This window comes from Salmo salar, chromosome ssa01, assembly GCF_905237065.1.
Source record: "Salmo salar chromosome ssa01, Ssal_v3.1, whole genome shotgun sequence".
NCBI lineage: Eukaryota > Metazoa > Chordata > Actinopteri > Salmoniformes > Salmonidae > Salmo > Salmo salar.
In genome coordinates this window covers 120,817,366-120,841,480 of record NC_059442.1, presented here as the reverse complement: position 1 = coordinate 120,841,480, position 24,115 = coordinate 120,817,366, and the positions used below count along the sequence as shown (strand labels likewise).

The 24,115-nt window shown below is 41.6% G+C and overlaps 1 protein-coding gene across 2 annotated transcripts; it reads right to left on the bottom strand.

Moving 5' to 3' along the window:
- Positions 1 to 1,754: 1,754 nt before the first annotated feature.
- Positions 1,755 to 6,282, bottom strand: LOC106560613 (28S ribosomal protein S36, mitochondrial). 2 transcript variants are annotated; one of them, XM_014123662.2, is made up of 4 exons: positions 6,169 to 6,282; positions 5,845 to 5,908; positions 4,390 to 4,580; positions 1,755 to 4,230 (listed from the first exon to the last, which is right to left on the bottom strand). In XM_014123662.2, exons 1-4 carry the CDS (start codon positions 6,196 to 6,198, stop codon positions 4,213 to 4,215), a joined length of 303 nt encoding a protein of 100 aa, XP_013979137.1. In that variant the 5' UTR covers positions 6,199 to 6,282; the 3' UTR covers positions 1,755 to 4,212. The 2 variants fall into 2 exon arrangements, with proteins under 2 accessions (XP_013979137.1, XP_013979146.1); XM_014123671.2 differs by lacking the exon at positions 5,845 to 5,908 and having other exon boundaries at positions 6,169 to 6,272.
- Positions 6,283 to 24,115: the final 17,833 nt, after the last annotated feature.

The following is a 24,115-nucleotide window of genomic DNA, read 5'->3' as shown; positions in this document are numbered from 1 at the left end:
TGGGCTCCCGAGTGGCGCAGTGGTTTAAGGCACTGCATCTCAGTGCTAGAGGTGTCGCTACAGACACCCTGGTTCGATTCCAGGCTGTATCACAATCTGCCGTGATTGGGAGTCCCATAAGGCGGCGCACAATTGTCCCAGCGTCGTCCGGTGTGTGCCGTCATTGTAAATAACAATTTGTTCTTAACTGATTTGCCTAGTAAAATAAAAAATTATACCATTTCATTTTATGTGCATTTTACATTTTGCCGCATTTGATATCGAAATCTTAAAATACTCTCAATACATACAGCAACATAACAATATTCCTGTAAAATTTGGGTTAGGTGCAACATAAGACAAAAAAATCACAAGGGTTTGAGTGAGGACTACCTGGTGTCTCCAAGTGGGCACACACCACTCCAAAGTTTTCACAGTTCCCTAAGTAATTTCAATGCACGTTTATGACTCAAAGAAGAAACTTAAACTATAAAAGGTGCTTTTTTGAGCTCTCCTAGCTGTGCTGTTGAGGAACTAACAAGGAAACAGTTTATTTGTTTGGAACACAACCCTGCATCCCCACCATCACACAATTATGGTTGTTTACGCAATCGAAAAACAGCCCATTTGAAATCGCAATCTGGGTCAGGTGGTCATAATTTGAAAGCTTGTTCTACTGCCAACATGACTAGCTTTGTTATAAAATACGTATTAAAGCTTTCACAATGCAATTCAGGGAAACTAATCGTAATTTTGGTGCGCACAAAAATGAGTCGAGTGCATTCAGGTGCGTGTTCCACAGTGAAGTTTCTTCACAATAGACTAAAGTAGGCTCATTCTGTTTAGAACAACCCAGGGTATGATGCTATGTCATCTTGTAACTACATCATAGTGATCATAAACTTTGACACTGTATATGACATGTTTATGATATGGAAATGTGAAGTGTACATTTGGACTCACGGGTGTTTGGCTTGCTTGTATGACATCAGAGGTATTTATTTTAATCCTCAACGTCTCATCTTTCAAAATACAGCAATTCCCTCACTCAGACAAAAAAGTTGCCCAATTCCTGGGAGGGATGGGGGCAACTTCTTGTTGCGTGCTCAAGTTCAGAACGGCTGTCAGTCAAAACTCATTCAGCGCTGTGAAGTGCAGAGCCTGAGTTCTGTCATGTATAGCATGTTACTGTACAGCCACTACGTTCCAATTAAGGTGCTTATCGGTGCCCAAATCTGCCATTTTCAACCCTGATACAGATAGGAGAGTAAAGGGTTAAAGTAGTCAAAACTGGGGAGAGGTTAGCATGTTTTCTTGTAGACGCCGTTACTTTCTCACTCATCATTATTCATGATTAATTCACAATTTTTCTTAATCATGGCAGCATCAACATGAATTAAAAAGTGTTTAGAAACACTTAAAAAGGAAATTACAGTTACTATTGGGCAAAACATAACCTCGTCTCCAGGCTATTACGCACAGTACATATAAACCTGTGACATCAACGATTCAAAGAGTGACATTAGAATTCTATGGGAGTGACCTTACTGAGTAAAGTATTTTTTATAATTTAATTTTAGCGAATCACACGACTGTGAGCCGTGGCTCTGTAAACAAAGCTGCACACGACACGTACAGGGGAGCGTTAGGGGGAAGGTGTTGTGGGAGATGATTGATTGGTTGGTAGATTAAGCCTCCCTGTATTTTCTAACGAAGGCCAAGTTTGAGCGTTAGTCCACAAGACTCTTGTGTGCAAGGAATATGAGACTAAATACTAAACTTTTGATTACTTTAATACCCTATAAGCAAATTTGTCCAAATACACAACTTATTCACTTGGGGGACTAGATACAGTGTTTTCCTTTCTAAATGGTAAAACAGATATGTATGAAAATACCTTCAAATAAATAGGTGACATTCTGTATTGTTGCCTCATATGAAACATTTGATCTCAAATCCAAAATGTTGGAGTATAGAGCCAAATAAAACAATTTTGCTTCACTGTCCAAACACATATGGAAGGGAGTATATATATAGTGCCTTCAGAAAGTCTTCACACCTCTTGACTTTTTCCACATTTTGTTGTATTACAAATTGGGATTATAATGGATGTCATTTTTTTGAAAACGATCACAAAATACACAAAATACTCTGTCAAAGTGGAAGAAAAAGTACCCCCACCCTCCAAAATATTACACTAATATACCTGTATCTTGATTAGATAAGTATTCAACCCCCTGAGTCAATACATGTTAGAATCACCTTTGGCAACGATTACAGCTGAGTCTTTCTGGGTAAGTCTCCAAAAGCTTTGCACACCGGTAATGAAAAATATTTGCCCATTATTCTTAAAAAAAAATTGTCAGGTTCTGTCTAGTTGGTTGTTGATCATTGCTCGAAAGCCAATTCCAAGTCTTGCCATAGATTTTCAAGCTGATTTAAGTCAAAACTGAAACCAGGCCACTCAGGAACATTCACTGGTAAGCAACTCCAGTGCCTTCAGAAAGTATTCATACACCTTGACTTATTCCACATTTTATTGTTACAGCCCGAGTTAAAAATGTATTAAATATGATTTTTTTTTATTAACCCATCTACACGCAATTCCCCATAATGACAAAGTGAAAACGTGTTTTTAGAAATGTTTGACATTTTTTGGAAAATGAATTTACATAAATATTCACACCCCCTGAGTTAACTTTGTACAAGCTCGGTCAAGTTGGTTGTTGATCATTGCTAGACAACCATAGATTTTCAAGTAGATTTATGTCAAAACATTTGGCCTTGTGTTTTAGGTTAATGTCCTGCTGAAAAGTGAATTAATCTCCCAATGTCTGGTGGAAAGCAGACTGAACCAGGTTTTCCTCTAGGATTTTGTCTATGCTTAGCTCTATTCTGTTTCTTATTTATAAAAAAAACTCCCCTGCCGATGACAACATGATGCACCACCATTCTTGAAGATATGAAGAGAGGAACTCAGCAATGTATTGGATTTGTCCCAAACATAATGCTTTGTAGATTACTGCATTGTTGCGTTTGGAGCTTGCAAGAATGGCATTTCACTGTACTTGTGCACGTGACATTAAAACTTGTATTAAGGACAAAAAACTAATTTCATTGCCACATTTTTTTGCAGTATTACTTTAGTGCCTTATTGCAAACATGATGCATGTTTTGGAATATTTTTTATTCTGTAGAGGCTTCCTTCTTTTCACACTGTCATTTATGTTAGTATTTTGGAGTAACTACAATGTTGTTGATCCATCCTCAGTTAATCTCTCATATTAGCCATTAAACTCTGTAACCGTTTTAAAATCACCATTGGCCTCATGGTGAAATCCCTGAGCAGTTTCCTTCCTCTGTGGCAACTGAGTTAGAAAGGGCGACTATCTTTGTAGTGACTGGGGGGTATTGATACACCATCCAAAGTGTAAAATTAATAACTGCACCCGCTACCAATTGGTGCTCTTCTTTGCAGACCATAGGAAAACCTTGGTTCGCAAAGTGGAATCTGTGCTTGAAATTCACTGCTCAACTTAGGGATCTTACAGATAATTGTATGTGTGGGGTACAGAGATGTGGTAGTCATTTAAAAATCATGTTAAACACTAATATTGCACACAAGTTGAGTCCATGCAACTTATGTGGATTGTTGAGCACATTTTTACTCCTGAACTTTAGGCTTGCCATAACATGGGTTGACTACTTATTGACTCGAGACAATTAAGCTTTTCATTTGTAACCATTCCTATAAACATAATTCCACTTTCACATTATGGGGTATTGTGTAGATCAGTGAAAACATCTCCATTTAATCCATTTTAAATTCAGGCTGTAACAACAAAATGTGGAAAAAGTGAAGGGGTGAGAATACTTTCTGAAGGCACTGTAGCTGTTATCAGGTAGATAACTGATAGCCATGACAATGGAGGGTTTACAGTTTTTCACTTTACTTTGCATAATACATAGGCTATTAGAAGAAAACTAGACAATGCTTGAATCTGCATACTTCCCATCGCATATCACAATACATTCAAAAAAGCATTTGAGGTTATCAACACTGCTTGAACATAAAAATAAACATTTCAGCGATCTGATCCAACAGGATCTAGAGATAAATGTTTCTTTGTGCATTTTATATTGGAATCTCTGGCAGATATGCTCCTAAAAAGCTATACAGTACTGAGCAAATATCCAGAGAATGGTTTGGCAGGTTATCAGTGAAGATGTCTGTTACTCTGGTCCACCACGCTGTAAAAAAAAAAAATGTAAGAGATGAATACATTGTTGACTGTTACAGCAGAAAAATACTTTAATTTATATCTTCTATGATGACATGTACCTGTAGTGGTATTGTTAAACTCTGAAGCTGGGGTTGAACACCATTGTGGTTGACTGTACATATCTTACCTGGATGTATTCCATCTCCTCTGGAGCAACTATCCTTCTTCGATACCTCTGGGGAAGATCTCTGATAGTTGCAGCGGTATCCGACGTTCCCGGGAGGCGAATCAGGGGTGATGGTGCAGAGGTCATAGGTGAACTATGTGTACCACTGGACTGCTGTGCTGCGGCAACTCCCATTTTCAGCACCTCTTGGACTGAATAGGTTACAATAGGTATAGCCCAGTTTAGACCCCAGTTCTAGTCTTAGAACATATTGCCAGTTATTTGCCGAACCTTGCCTGTGCGGCGATACTTTACCCACTTCTAAAGGAATATGGGTAATCGGTTCTGATTAGGAGATCGTCCAGCAGTGCCCAGGAAATAATTACATCCAATTGTTAGATGCTACCACCCCCCTCCAAATCAAAACCAAACATGGATTTCATGTTATCTTTTCACTTCGCATGCACAGCTGTCTGTGTTTCACACCCGTTTGTCCTAGCTAAATCAACCTTGTAATACGAGCACCATGCTACCGCAGACAGGAAGCAGACAAGAAGTAGAATGAAGCATGTGCATGCAAACATTGACATCCGTGTTTGGTTGTGATTAGGAGAGAGGGTGGTAGCATCTAACAATTGTATTGAATTGTTTCCTGGGCACCCCTCGGCGTGCAAACAACGCATTCTTTATCAGAACGGTCCACCGACCACAGATATGCCTAACAAAAGTGGGAAAAGCGTCGCCAAAAAGGCATAGAAACACAGGTTGGTAAATAAGTTGCACGGTGGGTTATATTGCTAGACGGAGACCCAATCTCTGTCTAGAACCACCAGGCTACAATAGGTATAGGTGGTCACAACCCTGATCCCAGAGGTTGGCTATGGGACATTCTCAATTGGTTTGCTCTACTCTTCTGTCCTCCGTCCTCTCTTCCTTTTGAAAAACATCAAAAGTAACTGAGGGGAGGAGAGAATGTGGAAACAAATGTTTTTGTATTAAATGAGACTCTCCTTAACTTGCGTGTCATCATGCAAATTATGTGTACAGTGATGAAATCCCAAAATATGTGTAAATTAGTATAGATAAAAGGATAAGTAGCATATCATTTTAAAATATGTGCATGCTTTTCTCCTTCGAGTATTCAACAGCTGATTCAAAGGGGGTTTCAAGGTGGAGGACAGTCCTCCATTCGTCTTTTGACATTGACACTCTCCAGGTCAGGGAGGAGTCGAGGACTGACTTTTGTCCAATTGAGATTCTCCCAACGTGCGTAGCTTTTGTTCCAGTCCAGCACTAATACCTGGTTCAACCAACTTGATGAGCAGGTGATTAGCTATATTATGTGTGTTAGTGCTGGACTTGTACAAAAATCTGCACGTGACCAATGGTTTTTACACACTATTTGTTCAAGTATAGGCAAGATGCCTGTCGCATGTCATACTCATATACAGTTTGAGTTGAAGAATTTAAATTTACCATTGGGTCTTGGGTCACTAAGGCGATTAGGAAACTTTATAAGTGGCGAGTGAAGGCGCACAGCCTGGTGGATTAAAATCATAGTTAGGCTACTCATATATTGCGTTTACATTTTCTTGAAATATCATATGAATTAATGATGAGCGAGTAAGAAATGAGTGAATGAAACTAGCTAGCACTACCCTTTCAAACAGTCTACCGACATGCACTGAACTAGAACGAACATTAACGCATTAATTGATAGGCTACAGAATGTGGGATACACAAGCAATACCCTAAATGAAGCAACAAATCTACGTTTTTCTATTCTTAAATATTGTATACCTGCACAATTGCTCTTCCAGCTGCTGCCATCTTTCTTCACCAGCGTCATCATCGTACCTTCAGCAACGCTAACACAGTACTTCCAGGTCACGGAATTTCCGACATTTTCCAAATAAAAGTCCCTCACGTAATCTTCTTCTTCTCTGAGGTTTATTGGCCGACTATACTCATAAGTTGTAATGCCGCCACCTACTGTACGGGATAATAAAAATACACCAAAAACTAAAGATGTTTTGGATGAACAAATCACACTAATTACTTGTTTATATTTTTTTTATTATAAAATATAAACACAAACCAAATTCACGCTCCTACCCTGAATTACACAGGCTCAGGAACCTGGAAGGGGGGGAACCTCTTCATTCAGTACTGGCACCCCCCCTTGGGTTGTGCCGTGGCAGAGATCTTCGTGGGCTATACTCGGCCTTGTCTCAGGATGGTAAGTTGTTGGTTGAAGATATCCCTCTAGTGGTGTGGGGGCTGTGGGATTTCCACAGATTCCCATTGCTTGGAAGTTAGCCATGGTTCGTCCTTTATTTAAAGGGGGATATCAAGCTGATCCTAAATGTTATATGCCTATTTCTATTTTGCCCTGTTTATCAAAAGTGTTGGAAAAACTTGTCAATAATCAACTGACTGGCTATCTTGATGTCTAAAATATTCTCTCTGGTATGCAATCTGGTTTCTGCTCAGGTTATGGATGTGTCATTGTAACCTTAAAGGTCCTCAATGATGTCACCATTGCCCTTGATTCTAACTAATGTTGTGCTGCTATTTTATTGACTTGGCCAAAGCTTTTGATACGGTACACCATTCCATTCTAAGAAGTATTGGTGTCTCTGAGGGGTCTTTGGCCTGGTTTGCTAACTATCTCTCTAAAAGAGGGCAGTGCATAAAGTCAGAACATCTGCTGTCTCAGCCACTGCCTGTCACCAAGGGAGTACCCCAAGGCTCGATCCTAGGCCCCACGCTCTTCTCAATGTACATCAACAACATTGCTCAGGCAGTAGGAAGCTCTCTCATCCATTTTTATATGCAGATTTACATTTACATTTACGTCATTTAGCAGACGCTCTTATCCAGAGCGACTTACAAATTGGATGATACAGTCTTATACTCAGCTGGCCCCTCCCCGGATTTTGTGTTAAACGCTCTACAACAAAGCTTTCTTAGTGTCCAACAAGCTTTCTCTACCCTTAACCTTGTTCTGAACACCTCCAAAACAAAGGTCATGTGGTTTGGTAAGAAGAATGCCCCTCTCCCCACAGGTGTGATTACTACCTCTGGGGGTTTAGAGCTTGAGATAGTCACCTCATACAAGTACTTGGGAGTATGGCTAGACGGTACACTGTCCTTCTCTCAGCACATATCAAAGCTGCAGGCTCCAGTTAAATCTAGACTTGGTTTCCTCTATCGTAATTGCTCCTCTTTCACCCCAGCTGCCAAACTAACCCTGATTCAGATGACCATCCTACCCATGCTAGATTACAGAGACATAATTTATATATCGGCAGATAAGGATCCTCTCGAGTGACTAGATGTTCTTTACCATTCGGCCATCAGATTTGTCACCAATGCTCCTTATAGGACACATCATTGAACTCTATACTCCTCTGTAAACTGGTCATCTCTGTATACCCGTCGCAAGACCCGCTGGTTGATGCTTATTTATAAAACCCTCTTAGCCATCTCAGATAGGGGGGAGTGAGGCCTACTGCAGCCCTCATCCTCCACATACAACACCCATTCTGCCAGTGACATTCTGATAAAGGTCCCCAAAGCACACATCCCTGGTTCGCTCGTCTTTTCAGTTCGCTGCAGCCAGCGACTGGAACGAGCTGCAACAAACACTCAAACTGGACAGTTTTATCTCAATCTCTTCATTCAAAGACTCAATCATGGACACTCTTACTGACAGTTGGCTGCTTTGCGGGATGTATTGTTGTCTCTACCTTCCTGCCCTTTGTGCTGTTGTCTGTGCCCAATAATGTTTGTACCATGTTTTGTGCTGCTACCATGTTGTGTTGCTACTATGTTATTGTCATGTTGTGTTGCTACCATGCTGTGTTGTCATGTGTTGCTGCCTTGCTATGTTGTTGTCTTAGGTCTCTCTTTATGTAGTGTTGTCTCTTGTCATGATTATTTTTAATCCCAGACCCCGTCCCCGCAGGAGGCCTTTTGGTAGGCCGTCGTTGTAAATAAGAATTTGTTCTTAACTGACTTGCTTAGTTAAATCAAGGTTAAATAAAATAAATAAATAAAATAATAAATTCAACCATTCCTTTGTTTCATCACAAAACCGGAGAGCAACCTCTGTCTGGTGAAGTCCACAAAACATATTGAATGTAACAAACAGTTACATGACCTACAGCCTGGTCAAGCAAGTTAATGTTTCTGACTTTTTTGCACTACTAAACAACTAGCATATTGATTTAGAACCATGGAGAGTTCTCGTAAGTCGCAAAGAAAACAGGAGCTGCCTCCATTATTCCAGCCCCATTTCAACTTCAACATTTCAACATCATCAAATCACCTATGGTTAGTCTACTACAGGCAACAATGAGCACGCTAATTAACATTAGCCTACTACATCTAGCTCAGTTGCGATTTTAGCATGTAAATCGTGGTGGAGAAAACTCAACCAATTTTTTTAGATGCATGCCAGCAAAGCGCCAACACAACACTATTTTAATGATTGTTGTTGGCATGTCATGCCTAAGTTTGATAATCTTGCCAATGAAAACAAACACTGACACTACACATCCAAGTATAACTGATCAAGTTATGAAAGACAAGCATTGTAATTTTGAATTCCGTAAAGTGAGTGTAGAAGACGTGAAAGAAATATGGCCAGCCACCGGGGTCGGACCAATTGGATGGAAAATTACTGAGTATAATAGCGGACGATATTGCCACTCCTATTTGACTCATTCTAAGCCTACTAGAAAGTGTGCGGGATGCAAAAGTAATCCCGCTACCCATGAATAGTAAAGCCCCCTTTACTGGCTCAAATAGCCAACCAATCAGCCTGTTACCAAACCTTAGTAAACTTTTTGAAAAAATTTGACAATCCTATTTTACTACAAACAAATTAACAGACTTTCAGCACACTTATGGGAAGGACTTTCAACAAGTGACTGATGATTGGCTGAGAGTAATTGATGAGTAAAAGATTGTAAGAGCTGTTTTGTTAGACTTCAGCGCGGCTTTTGACATTATCCATCATAGTCTGCTGATGGAAAAACGTATGTGTTATGGCTTTACACCCCCTCTTAAATTGTGGATAAAGAGTTACCTGTCTAACAGAACACAGAGGCTGTTCTTTAACGAAAGCCTCTCCAACATAATCCAAGAAGAATCAGGAATTACCCAGGGCAACTGTCTAGGCCCCTTACGTTTTTCAATATTTAGTAATGACATGCCACTGGCTTTGAGCGTCGATGTACAATGCTTTGCAAAAGTATTCACCCCCCTTGGCATTTTCCCTATTTTGTTGCATTACAACCTGTAATTTAAATGGATTTTTATTTGGATTTCATGTAATGGACATACACAAAATAGTCCAAATTGGTGAAGAAAAATTACAAAATTACTTGTTTCAAAAAATAAATAAAAAAACGGAGAAGTGGTGCGTGCATGTGTATTCAACCCCTTTGCTATGAAGCCCCTAAATAAGATCTGGTGCAACCAATTACCTTCAGAAGTCACATAATTAGTTAAATAAAGTCCACAACCTAAGTGTCACATGATCTCAGTATACGGCTTTAGACGGAAGTTTACATACACCTTAGCCAAATACATTTAAACTCAGTTTTTCACAATTCTTGACATTTAATTCAAGTAACAATTCCCTGTCTTAGGTCAGTTAGGATCACCACTTTATTTTAAGACTGTGAAATGTCAGAATAATATTAGAGAGAAGGATTTATTTCAGCTTTTATTTCTTTCATCATATTCCCAGTGGGTCAGTCACATCCTGACCATAGAGAGCTTGTATCTTTCTATGGTAGAGTAGGTTAGGGCATGAATGGGGGGTTTTGTATAGTTGATTTATTTCTATGTTGTGTTCTAGGTTCTTTTTTCTAGGTTGGGGTATTCGTATTATTCCCAATAAGAGGCAGCTGGTCATTGTTGTTTCTAATTGGGGATCATATTTAAGTTGTTATTTTTCCCACTAGTGTTTGTGGGAGATTATTTTGAGTTAGTGTATGTTGCACCTCTTCGTCACGGTTTGTTGTTTCTTTGTTTATAGTATGTTTTGCATAGTTTCACAGATAAATAAATATGTGGAACGATACACATGCTGCGCCTTGGTCTCATTCATACGACAGCCGTGACAGGGTCAGAAGTTTACATACACTCAATTAGTATTTGGTAGCATTGCCTTTAAATTGTTTAACTTGGGTCAAAAGTTTCAGGTAGCCTTCCACAAGCTTCCCACAATAAGTTGGGTGAATTTTGGCCCATTCCTCCTGACAGAGCTGGTGTAACTGAGTCAGGTTTGTAGGCCTCCTTGCTCGCACACGCTTTTTCAGTTCTGCCCACAACTTTTCTATAGGATTGAGGTCAGGGCTTTGTGATGGGCACTCCAATACCTTGACATTGTTGTCCTTAAGCCATTTTGCCACAACTTTGGAAGTATGCTTGGGGTCATTGTCCATTTGGAAGACCCATTTGCAATCAAGCTTTAACTTCCTGACTGATGTCTTGAGATTTTGCTTCAATATATCTACTTAATTTTCCCTCCTCACGATGCCATCTATTTTGTGAAGTGCACCAGTCCCTCCTGCAGCAAAGCACCCCCACAACATGATGCTGCCACCCCCGTGCTTCACGGTTGGGACGGTGTTCTTCGGCATGCAAGCGTCCCCATTTTTCCTCCAAACATAACGATGGTCATTATGGCCAAAAAGTTCAATTTTTGTTTCATCAGACCAGAGGACATTTCTCCAAAAACTACGATCTTTGTCCCCATGTTCAGTTGCAAACCGTAGTCTGGCTTCTTCCTTGCTGAGCGGCCTTTAAGGTTATGTCAATATAGGACTCGTTTTACTGTGGATATAGATACTTTTGTACCTGTTTCCTCCAGTATCTTCACAAGGTCCTTTGCTGTTGTTCTGGGATTGATTTGCACTTTTCGCACCAACGTACGTTCATCTCTAGGAAACGGAACACGTCTCCTTCCTGAGCGGTATGACGGCTGCGTGGTCCCATGGTGTCTATTCTTGCGTACTATTGTTTGTACAAATGAATGTGGTACCTTCAGGCGTTTGGAAATTGCTCCCAAGGATGAACCAGACTTGTGGAGGTCTACAATATTTGTTTCTGAGGTCTTGGCTGATTACTTTTGATTTTCCCATGACGTCAAGCAAAGAGGCACTGAATTTGAAGGTAGGCCTTCAAATACATCCACAGCTGCACTTCCAATGGACTCAAATTATGTCAATTAGCCTATCAGAAGTTTCTACAGCCATGACATCGTTTTCTGGAATTTTCCAAGCTGTTTAAAGGCACAGTCAACTTAGTGTATGTAAACTTCTGACCCACTGAATTGTGATACAGTGAATTATAAGTCAAATAATCTGTCTGTAAACAATTGTTGGAAAAATGACTCGTGTCATGCACAAAGTAGATGTCCTAACCGACTTGCCAAAACTATAGTTGGTTAACAAGAAATTTGTGGAGTGGTTGAAAAACGAGTTTTAATGACTCCAACCTAAGTGTATGTAAACTTCCGTCTTCAACTGTATATAAATCAAGTTTCATAGGCGTGGTTCATAGGGTTGGTTCCTGCATGTGTCTGGCACCGTATCCTATCTGAACTTTTAGACCATATTCTGGGCATTCTGACAGATGACCAGCACAGGCAGGAACCAACGATTATTTAGGAAAGACAAGATTAACATTTTCAAGGCTGTCTCTTCACAGGATAACGTTTCCCTCACAACAAGAAAATCAAAGTACGTGCTCGCAATAGTATAACATTGAGTGTTAAAATAACGGACTCCTTAAAGCAGTATGAGAAGGAACTGGTGGGAATTCTCCACTCACTACAGAAATATTTGTCATTAAATGAATACATGGAAAGTTTGTTGACATTGTGTTCTGCAATATTAATTGTGTCATTGTTGTGGGAATTTCAAAGCTCAGATTGATGGAAGTAGTTGTGGTCACTATGTGTGTTTGTTCACCAAAGCAGTCTTATTTGGAAATAACATTAATGAATTTATTCACGACAACATGAAATGTTGTATTTTTTATCAATTATCAGAAAAAATATTATTGCTGCGAGCCAGCCGTGAGCTTCCCAGTGACATTAGCCTACCAGACAAGCAAAATTTCTTCTATGGTTGCTTCGAGGCAAGCAACACTGAATCAAGTATAAGAGCACCAGCTGTTTCGAACAACTGTGTGATCTCACTCTCCGTTGCTGATGTGAGTAAGACCTTTAAACAGATTAACATTCACAAGGCCGTGGGTCCAGACGGATTACCAGGACGCATACTCAGAGCATGTGCTGGCAAGTATCTTCAATGACATTTTCAACCTCTCCCTGACACAGTCTGTAATACCTTCATATTTCAACCAAGACCACCATAGTCCCTGTGCCCAAAAACACTGTGGTAACCTGTCTAAATGACTATCGTTGCAGAGCACTCATATCTGTAGCCATGAAGTGCTTTGAAAGGCTGGTCATGGCTCACATCAACGCCATCATCCCAGACGCCCTGGACCCACTCCAATTCGCATACTGCCCCAACTGATCCACAGATGACGCAATCTCTGTTGCACTCCACACTGCCCTCTCCCACCTGGAAAAGAGGAACACCTACATGAGATTCCTGTTCATTGACTATAGCTCAGTGTTCAACACCATAGTGCCATCCAAGCTCAGGACCCTGGGACTGAACACCTCCCTCTGCAACTGGATCCTGGATTCCTGATGGATGCCCTCAGGTGGTGAGGGTAGGCAACAACACATCCGCCACTCTAACCATCAACACGGGGCTGCTCAGGGGTGTATGCTTATTCCCGCCTGCACTCCCTATTCACCCCTCGACTGCGTGGCGTGCAAGACTCCAACACCATCATTAAGTTTGCTGACGACACAATGTGGTTGGCCTGATCACCGATGAAACGGCTATAGGGATGAGGTCAGTGACCTGGAGTGTTGTGCCAGCATAACAACCTCTCCCTCAACGTCAGCAAGACAAAGGATCTGATCGTTGACTACAGGAAACGGAGGGCCGAGCGCACCCCCATCCACATCGACGGGGCTGTAGTGGAACTGGTCGAGAGCTTCAAGTTTCTCTGTGTCCACAACACTAAGGAATTATCATGGTCCACACACACCAACACAGTCGTGAAGAAAGCATGACAAGGCCTCTTCCTCCTCAGGAGGCTGAAACGATTCAGCATGGGCCGTCAGATCCTCAAAAAGTTCTACAACTGCACCATTGAGAGCATCTTGACTGGCTGCATCACCACTTGGTATGGCAACTGCTAGGCATCTGACCGCAAGGCGCTACAGAAGGTAGTGCGCAGTGTTGTAGTGCTCGAGAATGGTCTCTGTCTCGAGTCCGGTCTCGAGACCACATATTGAGTGTCTCGGATACATTTGTACTGGTCTTGACTCAGTTTCGGACAGTGAGAACATGCAATTTCTTCCTGAGACCATCGGAGTAAAAAACTCATAATTATCAGCTTCCATTCAATCAGCTATAAAACCGCTTATCCAAGCCAAATATATACACTCCTTTCTTGAAACATTAATATCTTAACAATCTTTACATCTATTATAGACATGTTTGCGCAGTGGCGAACTTATAGGCCTTCAGTGTGTGAAAGGTTCGTGATTCTGAAAGGACAGCAACGGTAATACCAGCGCACTCATGTAGGAGAGTCACAGGTTGGTAATTCTGAAAGGACAGCAACCATAATACCAGAGCACTCATGTAGGAGGGAGCACTTTTTGTAGAACACAAAGGGCCAGTGGTGTAGTGGAGGGTATATGCAGGTGTATGCTGTAAACCCACTTTTTTTCAGTGGGCATTGCATATACTCACTAATTAATAGGTGCATTTCAAAGTAGCGAAGTGGAGGTATACGACTTATCTACTGACTTGCCTAGTGAAATAAAAAATAAAATTAAAAAAATGATCAATTATGTAGTACAATAGAGAAATCATGCACCAAGTAGCCTACACGATTGCAACGACCATGAAATATATTCACATGCCGGCAGCACACACAGCCTAGTTTCAGCGGAATATCATCTGCAGGCAGCAAGAGTGTGCAGCGAAAAATTACTTGTGTCATGCTCCTAACTAACTTGCCAAAACTGTAGTTTGTTAACAAGAAGTTTGTGGAGTGGTTGAAAAGTGAGTTTTAATGACTCCAACCTAAGTGTATGTAAACTTCTGACTTCAACTGTATATCTTCACACTTACATGAACGTGCCGGTGAGGCACTGTAAATAGATGGGAAAGTGTTGTTGCTCTCAGAGAAAAGGGGAATTTTATTAGCCAAGTACAACAATGAATGCCAAGATAACACACAGTAAATAGTATACTGTGTATTTTTGCTTATGGTTCTCCCACTTCTTTTTTAACCATGCATGTGACAGCGGCCCCTCCAGCTCACACTCCTTCACTTAGATCGTGAAACACATAAGTACAATATTAACCAAAACATGAGCAAAGTTATTGTTGTGTGTACTTTCTCTAGAAGACCAACAGATTATGTGCAGTGAAACTAGCTAGACCCATTCACGCTGTAACCGTTCAGGAAAATGAAGACCAGGTGTGCATAATAATGGAGAGAAGGTGTGCGTAATCATAGTTGCCATGGCCGGTGGTTAGTAGACCAGCGACGTTGCAGCGCCAGAGGGAGGGAGCAGGAGTAGGCATGACAGTACCCCCCCCCCCTCGATTCATGGCTCCAGCCGCAGGGCGATGACCAGAAGGACGGCTCTGTGGGCGAGGAGCGGAGTGGGCCGGTCCGGATGGCGGAGATGGAAATCCTGGGTGATGTTGGGGTCCAGGATGTCCGCCACTGGTACCCAAGAGCGCCCCTCAGGACCGTACCCCTCCCAGTCCACCAGGTACTGGAGCCAACCCCCACAACGTCGGGAGTCCAGAAGGAACCTAACAGCATAGGCGGGGGTCCCCTCAATGTCCAGGGGAGGCAGAGGAGTGTTGCGGTGGACGGCATCAGCCAGGTGACCAGGAACCACCAGCCTGAAGGAAACATGAAAGCAGGGTGAGATCCGGTACTTGGTGTGGAGTGTTAAACAATAGGTTACCTCATTGACCTTCCGGAGGACCTTGAAGGGCCTCATAAACCAGGGGCTCAGCTTCCGGCAGGGCAGGTGGAGGGGGAGGCTCCTGGTGGAGAGCCAGACGTGATCACCAGGATGGAACACAGGAGCCTCACTGTGGTGGTGGTCCACCTGATGCTTCTGACTGCAGATGGCACACTGGAGCCTCACGTGGTCAGCATTCCACCTCTGCACGCCGGAACAACTTGTCCACTACAGGAGCCTCGGTCTGGCTCCGAGTCCACGGAGCCAGGACTGGCTGATATCCCAGGACACACTGGAAGGGAGTCAGCCCGGTGGAAGAGTGATGAAGTGAGTTCTGGGCGTATTCCACCCAGGGAAGGAACCGGGCCCACTCCCCCTTCCGGTACTGGCAGTGACTCCTTAGGAACCTCCCCAGCTCCTGGTTGGTCCTCTCCACCTGTTCATTGGACTGAAGCCAGTACCCGCATGTCAGGCTAACCGTGGACCCCAGCTTCTGCATAAAGGCTTTTCAGACCCGCAACGTGAATTGGGGACCAAGGTCAGAAACGATGTCCTCCGGAAGGCCATAGTGCCAGAAGACCTGCTGGAATAGTGCCTCAGCGGCTTGGAGAGCGGTAGGTAGAACAGAGAGAGGAATAAAACGGCAGGATTTAGAGAATCTGTCAATAACAACCATAATAGTGGTAAACCCATCAGAAAGAGGGAGATCAGTTATAAAGTCTATGTGACCAAGATGTGACCAAGGCCGCTGAGGCATGGGAAGGGGAAGTAGTTTCCCTGCTGGAGCGTTCCGGGGAGATTTGAATTGGGTACATACGGAGCATGAGTTGACATAGTGGGCGATGTCCTGTGCCAAGGTGGGACACCAATACTTATCGGAGAGGGATTGGATGGTGCGAGTGATACCTGGATGTCCAGCGGCGAGGGACGTGTGTGCCCGGGTCAACAGCCAATCTCTCACCCCCGTGGGTACGTACACTACCGTTCAAAAGTTTGGGCTCACTTAGAAATGTCCTTGTTTCCCATGAAAACATACATGAAATGAGTTGCAAAATGAATAGGAAATATAGTCAAGACGTTGACAAGGTTATAAATAATGATTTTTAATTGAAATAATTGTGTCCTTCAAACTTTGCTTTTGCCAAAGAATCCTCAATTTGCAGCAATTACAGCCTTGCAGACCTTTGGCATTCTAGTTGTCAATTTGTTCAGGTAATCTGAAGAGATTTCACCCTATGCTTCCTGAAGAACCTCCCACAAGTTGGATTAGCCTGATGGGCACTTCTTACGTACCATACGGTCAAGCTGCTCCCACAACAGCTCAATAGGGTTGAGATCTGGTTACTGTGCTGGCCACTCCATTATAGACAGAATACCAGCTGACTGCTTCTTCCCTAAATAGAAGCATAGTTTGGAGCTGCGCTTTGGGTCATTGTCCTGTTGTAAGAGGAAATTGGCTCCAATTAAGCACCGTTCACAGGGTATGGCATGGCGTTGCAAAATGGAGTGATAGCCTTCCTTCTTCAAGATCCCTTTTACCCTGTCCCCTGTCCCCTCTCCCACTTTACCACTACCAAAGCACTCCCAGACCATCACATAGCCTCCACCATGCTTGACAGATGGCGTCAGAGACTACTCCAGCATCTTTTCTGCGTCTCACAAATGTTCTTCTTTGTGATCAGAAACATCTCAAACTTAGAATAGTCTGCCCATAACAGTTTTTTCCTATTTTCCTCTGTCCAGGGTCTGTGTTCTTTTGCCCATCTTAATCTTTTATTTTTATTGGCCAGTTTGAGATATGGCTTTTTCTTTGCAACTCTGCCTAGAAGGCCAGCATCCCGGAGTCGCCTCTTCACTGTTGCCGTTGAGACTGGTGTTTTGCGGGTACTATTTAATGAAGCAGCAATTTGAGGACTTGCGAGGCGTCTGATTCTCAAACTAGACACTAATGTACTTGTCCTCTTGCTCAGTTGTGCACAAGGGCCCGCTGTTCTATGAAGGGAGTAGTACACAGCGTTGTACGAGATCTTCAGTTTCTTGGCAATTTCTTGCATGGAATAGCCTTCATTTCTCAGAACAAGAATATACTGATGAGTTTCAGAAGAAAGTTCTTTGTTTCTGGCCATTTTGAGCCTGTAATTGAACCCACAAATGCTGAAGCTCCAGATGCTCAACTAGTCTAAAGAAGGCCAGTTTTATTGCTTCTTTAATCAGCACAACAGTTTTCATCTGTGCTAACATAATTACAATAAGGTTTTCTAAAGATCAATTAGCCTTTTAAAATTATAAACTTGGATTAGCTAACATGACGTGCCATTGGAATACAGGAGTGATGGTTGCTGGTAATGGGCCTCTGTACACCTATGTAGATATTCCATAAAAAAATCTGCCGTTTCCACTTACAATAGTCATTTACAACATTAACAATGTCTACACTGTATTTATGATAAATTTGATGTTATTTTAATGGACCAAAAATTTGCTTTTCTTTCAAAAACAAGAACATTTCTAAGTGACCCCAAACTTTTGAACAGTAGTGTATGTGACCAATAAATTCCACATTGGAATCTAAGGGCGATTTGAAACGCGTGTCTTCCATTGTTTGCTATTGGATTAACTGGTTGTTAAAACGACTAAATTGAAAAGATATCATTATGTTGTGTTTTGGTGATTAAACCAATGTTCTCATTACATTTCAAAATAAACGTATACACATTTGAATCAATGTTTGTGTGGTGAGAGATGTTTACCATCCAAATCAATTGACAACGACAGGTTTTGAATGAAAGACTGGCTACGTTACAAGTGTGACCAGTTTGGGGTTTTGTACTAAGAGTTTTGAAAATGTACCGCAGACTTGTGAAAATAGTACCAAAGCGATAAAGAAAAACTGCAATAATAACCAATATTGCAGCAGCATAAGTCGTAGGTGTGTGTGTGTGTGAGTGTAGGCATGTGTGGGTAGAAAGACCCGGGTAGAGACTGGCATATATTTAGTGCAGATAGTTAGGTTCTTAACTGACTTGCCTAGTTAAATAAAGGTTAAATAAATAAATATCCTGATCCCTGATCTTGCATGTAAGGACATCCAGGACATACTGTACATACCAGGCGGTGTCTAAGGAAGGCCCGAAAATGTCCAGACTCCAGCCACCCCAGTCATGCATGGACTGTTCTCTGCTACCATCCGTTAGGCGTACCGGAGCATTGGGTCTCGGACAAACACGCCCCGAGACCGCTTTTATGCCAAGAGTGTGCAAAGCTGTCATCAAGGCAAAGGGTGGCTACTTTGAAAAATCTCAAATATAAAATATATTTAGATTTTTTTAACACTTTTTTTGGTTACTACGTGACTTCATACTTTTGATGTCTTCACTATTATTCTAAAATGTAGAATATAGCAAAAATAAAGGAAAAACCCTGGAATGAGTAGATGTGTTCAAACTTTTGACTGGCAATGTATTTACATTTCTTCTGAATCATTTATCATTTGTATTACACTGGGCTGAACTACACTCCAATGTATTTTGTAACAAGACACTTTGGAGAGCTGTAATTTGTGTTTTCAAAAACATTGGTATCAGAAGTCTGATGGCATTATGGTGTGATAAGAACATCTGCTGAATTAACTAATATAAATGTATATGTAAAACGAACAATTGCAAAGCATGCTGAGTATTATTCTAATGAACTCTGCACCAAAACAAAGCCAATAATAATACCCAGTGTGCCATACATTTACATTTTGGTAATTTAGCAGACACTCTTATCCAGAGTGATTTCCCGTCAGTGCATTCAACTAAGGTAGACAAACAACAACATATCAGTCATTTCAAGTAAAACTTTTTTGTAAACTAGTGAGAAAGTTGTTTCTGTTCGGGTCAGCTACTTGCAAATGTATTTGTGGTTTTAAAATACAAAATACATGTATTTTAATGAAAGACATTACAAAATCCTTTTATTTTTGTAGTTTATTTTGATATATGGTATTTTGTCATTTCTGCTCATCCATGAATGGAAATCAATCAATTAAATCAAATTTTATTTGTCACATGCTTTGTAAACAACAGGTGTAGAGTAACAGTGAAATGCTTACTTACAGTCCTGTACTGGGCCGTACGCACTACCAGTGTTGTGTTCGAGACCACCTCAAGAGAGACCAATTCAAGATCGGAGGGTGTGCGAGACCGAGTCAAGACCGAAACCAGAAAAATGCGAGTCCAATTCAAGACCATGATTGTAATTTTGTCAAATCACCACCATAATAAGAGTTCAAAATATCCAGTATTTCTGGGTTCATATTTCAGAACAACATATGGATTCTTTAGACATTCAGAATAGTGAAAATAGAGTCACTCTACAAATTATTACTAACCCAAACACAGTGGGAACAATGGGCCTTCTACGCCTTCAGAGAAGAGCTTAGGATTTATAAAATAATAATATTATATTATTTTCAATGATGTTCTGATTTAATCTCTTCAGTTTGTGTTGGAAAGGGTTAACACTGAAGCTAAAAAAATATCCAATCAGGATTTTTCTTTGCTGGTCTCTGTGGATATAAATCTAGCTAGCTACGTCAGCCATTGGCTAGGCCATCAGAAACTACAGTAGATAAAGGCATCTGCCATTCAACTGTATAACGGCAAAGTTTGGCTGATTCCACTGTCCCTCAATCACATTTTGACTTAATGGTTGGGACCGTTTTTACAAAAAACATATGGAAAATTCTCCCTTGTTAAAGGCCAACAGGTCACTGCCCAATACCAAGCAATAGTTTTCCCACGATCTAGCTAGCTAGCTTTTGTTGTTGGCTAGTTTGCAGCAGGTGTTATCAAAGAGGATGTTGTTGCTAAGTTGTTAGCTTCTCCCTTTTCAAGGATAACTTTCAACAAGAACTTAGGTTTCAAATGATCATCATCTGGTGATGGAACTGTGTTTTTTATTGCACTGCACTTGCTGTTGTTAGCCATCTCTTTGAAAATAACTTGTGTGTGAAACATTGTTGCATTTAAAGTGGAACTGACAGCTTTGTAGAAACATGAAATCTTATCAAAATCTGATCATATACCCCCAGGAAGAATATCACACTTTTAAAACATTTTCTGACAAGCGCCCATTAGATGTGGTCATTTTCACATTTTCATAAATTCTTAGAAAGTTTGGGAATTATGTATACTAAGGCATTTGTGAAAATTCTATAGCAATATAGAAGGAGGAAAAGCAGCCATTAGTTTGGTCAATTAATAGACACTGCAGTAAATAAAAACATCTGTCTTGTCCAGGACCAGAGTCTACACAGACCGGTGCGCTATAGCCAATCAGAGCTACAGTAGGCCTTTGCCACAGGGGCCTGCCATCTTTCACTTTGAACTGGACTGTGTGTTTACAGGCAGTTGCAACAGCTCGACTTTAGATCATTCGAATGCATTTGCCAAAGCCACAAAATACACCAGAATGGATTTCTGCAAATATATAAACACCACAGGAGTCCTCTTACATTTGGGAACTTTACAGTCCTATTGATCAAACAACCATGAAAAGGTAGTCTCTCACTCCCTCAGTTATGCAAATCAACAACAACAAGATCAACAACTAATGCTAGCCTGAGCAAGATGAGTTAAAATCTAACGAAGGAACATTAGATAAACACTCAAACCTTTTCAGCTAGTTGCCCGTCAAAATTGCACCGATAAATTATGGGGAATTGTAGCCTCCTCGTCCTTCTGCAGCTTGCCTACCAATGCACGATTGTCCCAACCAAGCACCCAAGCTTACTGGCTAAAGTTTGCTAGCTTGCTAGCTAGCTACTGTCGTGTCTTTGGCTATGCCGGGTTAAGTGATATGACATGCTAACCTATAAAATGATTTCTCTGTAATTAATATTACCTGATTAAGCTAATCATGTAAATGTAATTAATTAGAAAGTCGGGGCACCACGGAAGAACGTTTATAGAGCCGGTATCTTCCGAATAAACTCTTAAAATGCTTTGTAATATTTTACATCGATAGCAGTCAATATTAACCCTTGTCTTATTTTCAGTCTCATAATGAAAGTTGTAAATTCTTGGTTATCTTCACGAACCCTGGCTAACAAGTTGAATCAGCAATACAAAATTGGGTTTAATTATTTATTTACTAAATACCTAAACGAATCACACAGAATTACAAATACACCGAATACATATGATGTCATACAAAAACGTCCTGGTGGACGGAACCTGTATCATGGCTGGTTACACAAAGGAAAAGGGGTTGGGCTTGAATGAAAGAGCGGGAAGATTTAGGAACAAAGAAACAGCAGCTATGCTATCGTTAATACATTATCTTATGCATTCTAAATTACCGCCCATTTGGAAAAGGAAAATGCAATAAATATTTACTCTGAGCTGCGCTTCGGTAGATTGGTCGTAGATGCTGGCCGGGTTGGCCAACAGATCTTCCTGTTACTCGGAAGAATGTCTCTGGTGGTAAATTGGATACGTGGTGGTATCTTCGTCCGTCTGTTAGACTGGATCCGTCGTCCGTCCTTTCCTAGCCCACGTCTACAGCGGCCGCTGCTAACTCAACGGCTAGGAAGTAGCACTTCTGTAGTGAATAAGCTCAAAGTTCATACCAGTTCATACCATAGCTCACGCCGAGGTTGGCTTAGTTCTGTCCTTGACATGTGTGTCCTTCTAACGTAGAGGCTGCAGACCTCCCGTACTGGAACAACCTGGTTATCTTTTCGTCAAAGGCTTATATAGTGGAGAGGGGGGAAGGATGTGTTTCATCGTTTATAACCCCTCCTCTTCACAGGGGTGGGCCACTGATCAAGCAGGGCACTTTCCTTATGAAAACCCAAATCTCTCATTTGGAAGCTAAAATTACATTTAATCTCCTAACAAACAATTTCAATATCAAACATTTCAATTGCATAACAATTCCATGTGACTCTGATAACTAGAGGGTGTATACTTTCCCAGGTACAGTTTATGTCGTCCGGTCATCAGTCATAATGTCTCAGATGACAACCGAACCCATATTCATTACGTTCCAAAGCATATTTCCAACTGGTTTTATTACCAAAATATGGTTCCTTTCCCCATTTGTTTGATGTTCCCAGACTCTCTATATTTAACACAGGCTATTCAAGTCCTTCAGTAGGGTCAGAGAGAGAGGGGAAGGGAGAAAGGTATTTATGGGGGGGTCATAAACCTTACCCACAGGCCAACGTCATGACACTACTTTCAGACACAAATGAGAGCACCTCATTATCCATTTTACTCACCTGTAGCAGAGCTGGTTAGGCTGTTTACATGTTATCTAGAGTGTTCTGGACTAATTCTGACTTTTTTTGTCTACGTTTACTGACGCCCGGCCATATTCAACGGGTGTTGCGCGTTCGTAAATTCATCAGTTGTTCTGCACTCTTGCACACTCAGACAAGAGTGTTCTGACATCGAAGTAGATACAGTGAGGGAAAAAAAGTATTTGATCCCCTGCTGATTTTGTATGTTTGCACACTGATAAAGAAAGGATGTCTATAATTTTAATGGTAGGTTTATTTGAACAGTGAGAGACAGAATAACAACAAAAAAATCCAGAAAAACGCATGTAAAAAATGTTAGAAATTGATTAGAATTTTAATGAGGGAAATTAGTATTTGACCCCTCTGCAAAACATGACTTAGTACTTGGTGGCAAAACCCTTGTTGGCAATCACAGAGGTCAGACGTTTCTTGTAGTTGGCCACCAGGTTTGCACATATCTCAGGAGGGATTTTGTCCCACTCCTCTTTGTAGATCTTCTCCAAGTCATTAAGGTTTCGAGGCTGACGTTTGGCAACTCGAACCTTCAGCTAGCGCCACAGATTTTCTATGGGATTCAGGTCTGAAGACTGGCTAGGCCACTCCAGTACTTTAATAATGTGCTTCTTCTTGAGCCACTCCTTTGTTGCCTTGGCCGTGTGTTTTGGGTCATTGTCATGCTGGAATACCCCTCCACAACCCATTTTCAATACCCTGGCTGAGGGAAGGAGGTTCTCACCTAAGATTTGACGGTACATGGCCCCGTCCAGCGCCCCTTTGATGCGGTGAAGTTGTTCTGTCCCCTTAGCAGAAAAACACCCCCAAAGCATAATGTTTCCACCTCCACATTTGACGGTGGGGATGGTGTTCTTGGGGTCATAGGCAGCATTCCTCCTCCTCCAAACACGGCGAGTTGAGTTGATGCCAAAGAGCTCCATTTTGGTCTCATCTGACCACAACACTTTCACCCAGTTGTCCTCTGAATCATTCAGATGTTCATTGGCAAACTTCAGACGGGCATGTATATGTGCTTTCTTGAGCAGGGGGACCTTGCGGGCGCTGCAGGATTTCAGTCCTTCACAGTGTAGTGCGTTACCAATTGTTTTCTTGGTGACTATGGTCCCAGCTGCCTTGAGATCATTGACAAGATCCTCCCGTGTAGTTCTGGGCTGATTCCTTACTGTTCTCATGATCATTGCAACTCCACGAGGTGAGATCTTGCATGGAGCCCCAGGCCAAGGGAGATTGACAGTTCTTTTGTGTTTGTTCCATTTGCGAATAATCGCACCAACTGTTGTCACCTTCGTTCACCAAGCTGCATGGCGATGGTCTTGGAGCCCATTCCAGCCTTGTGT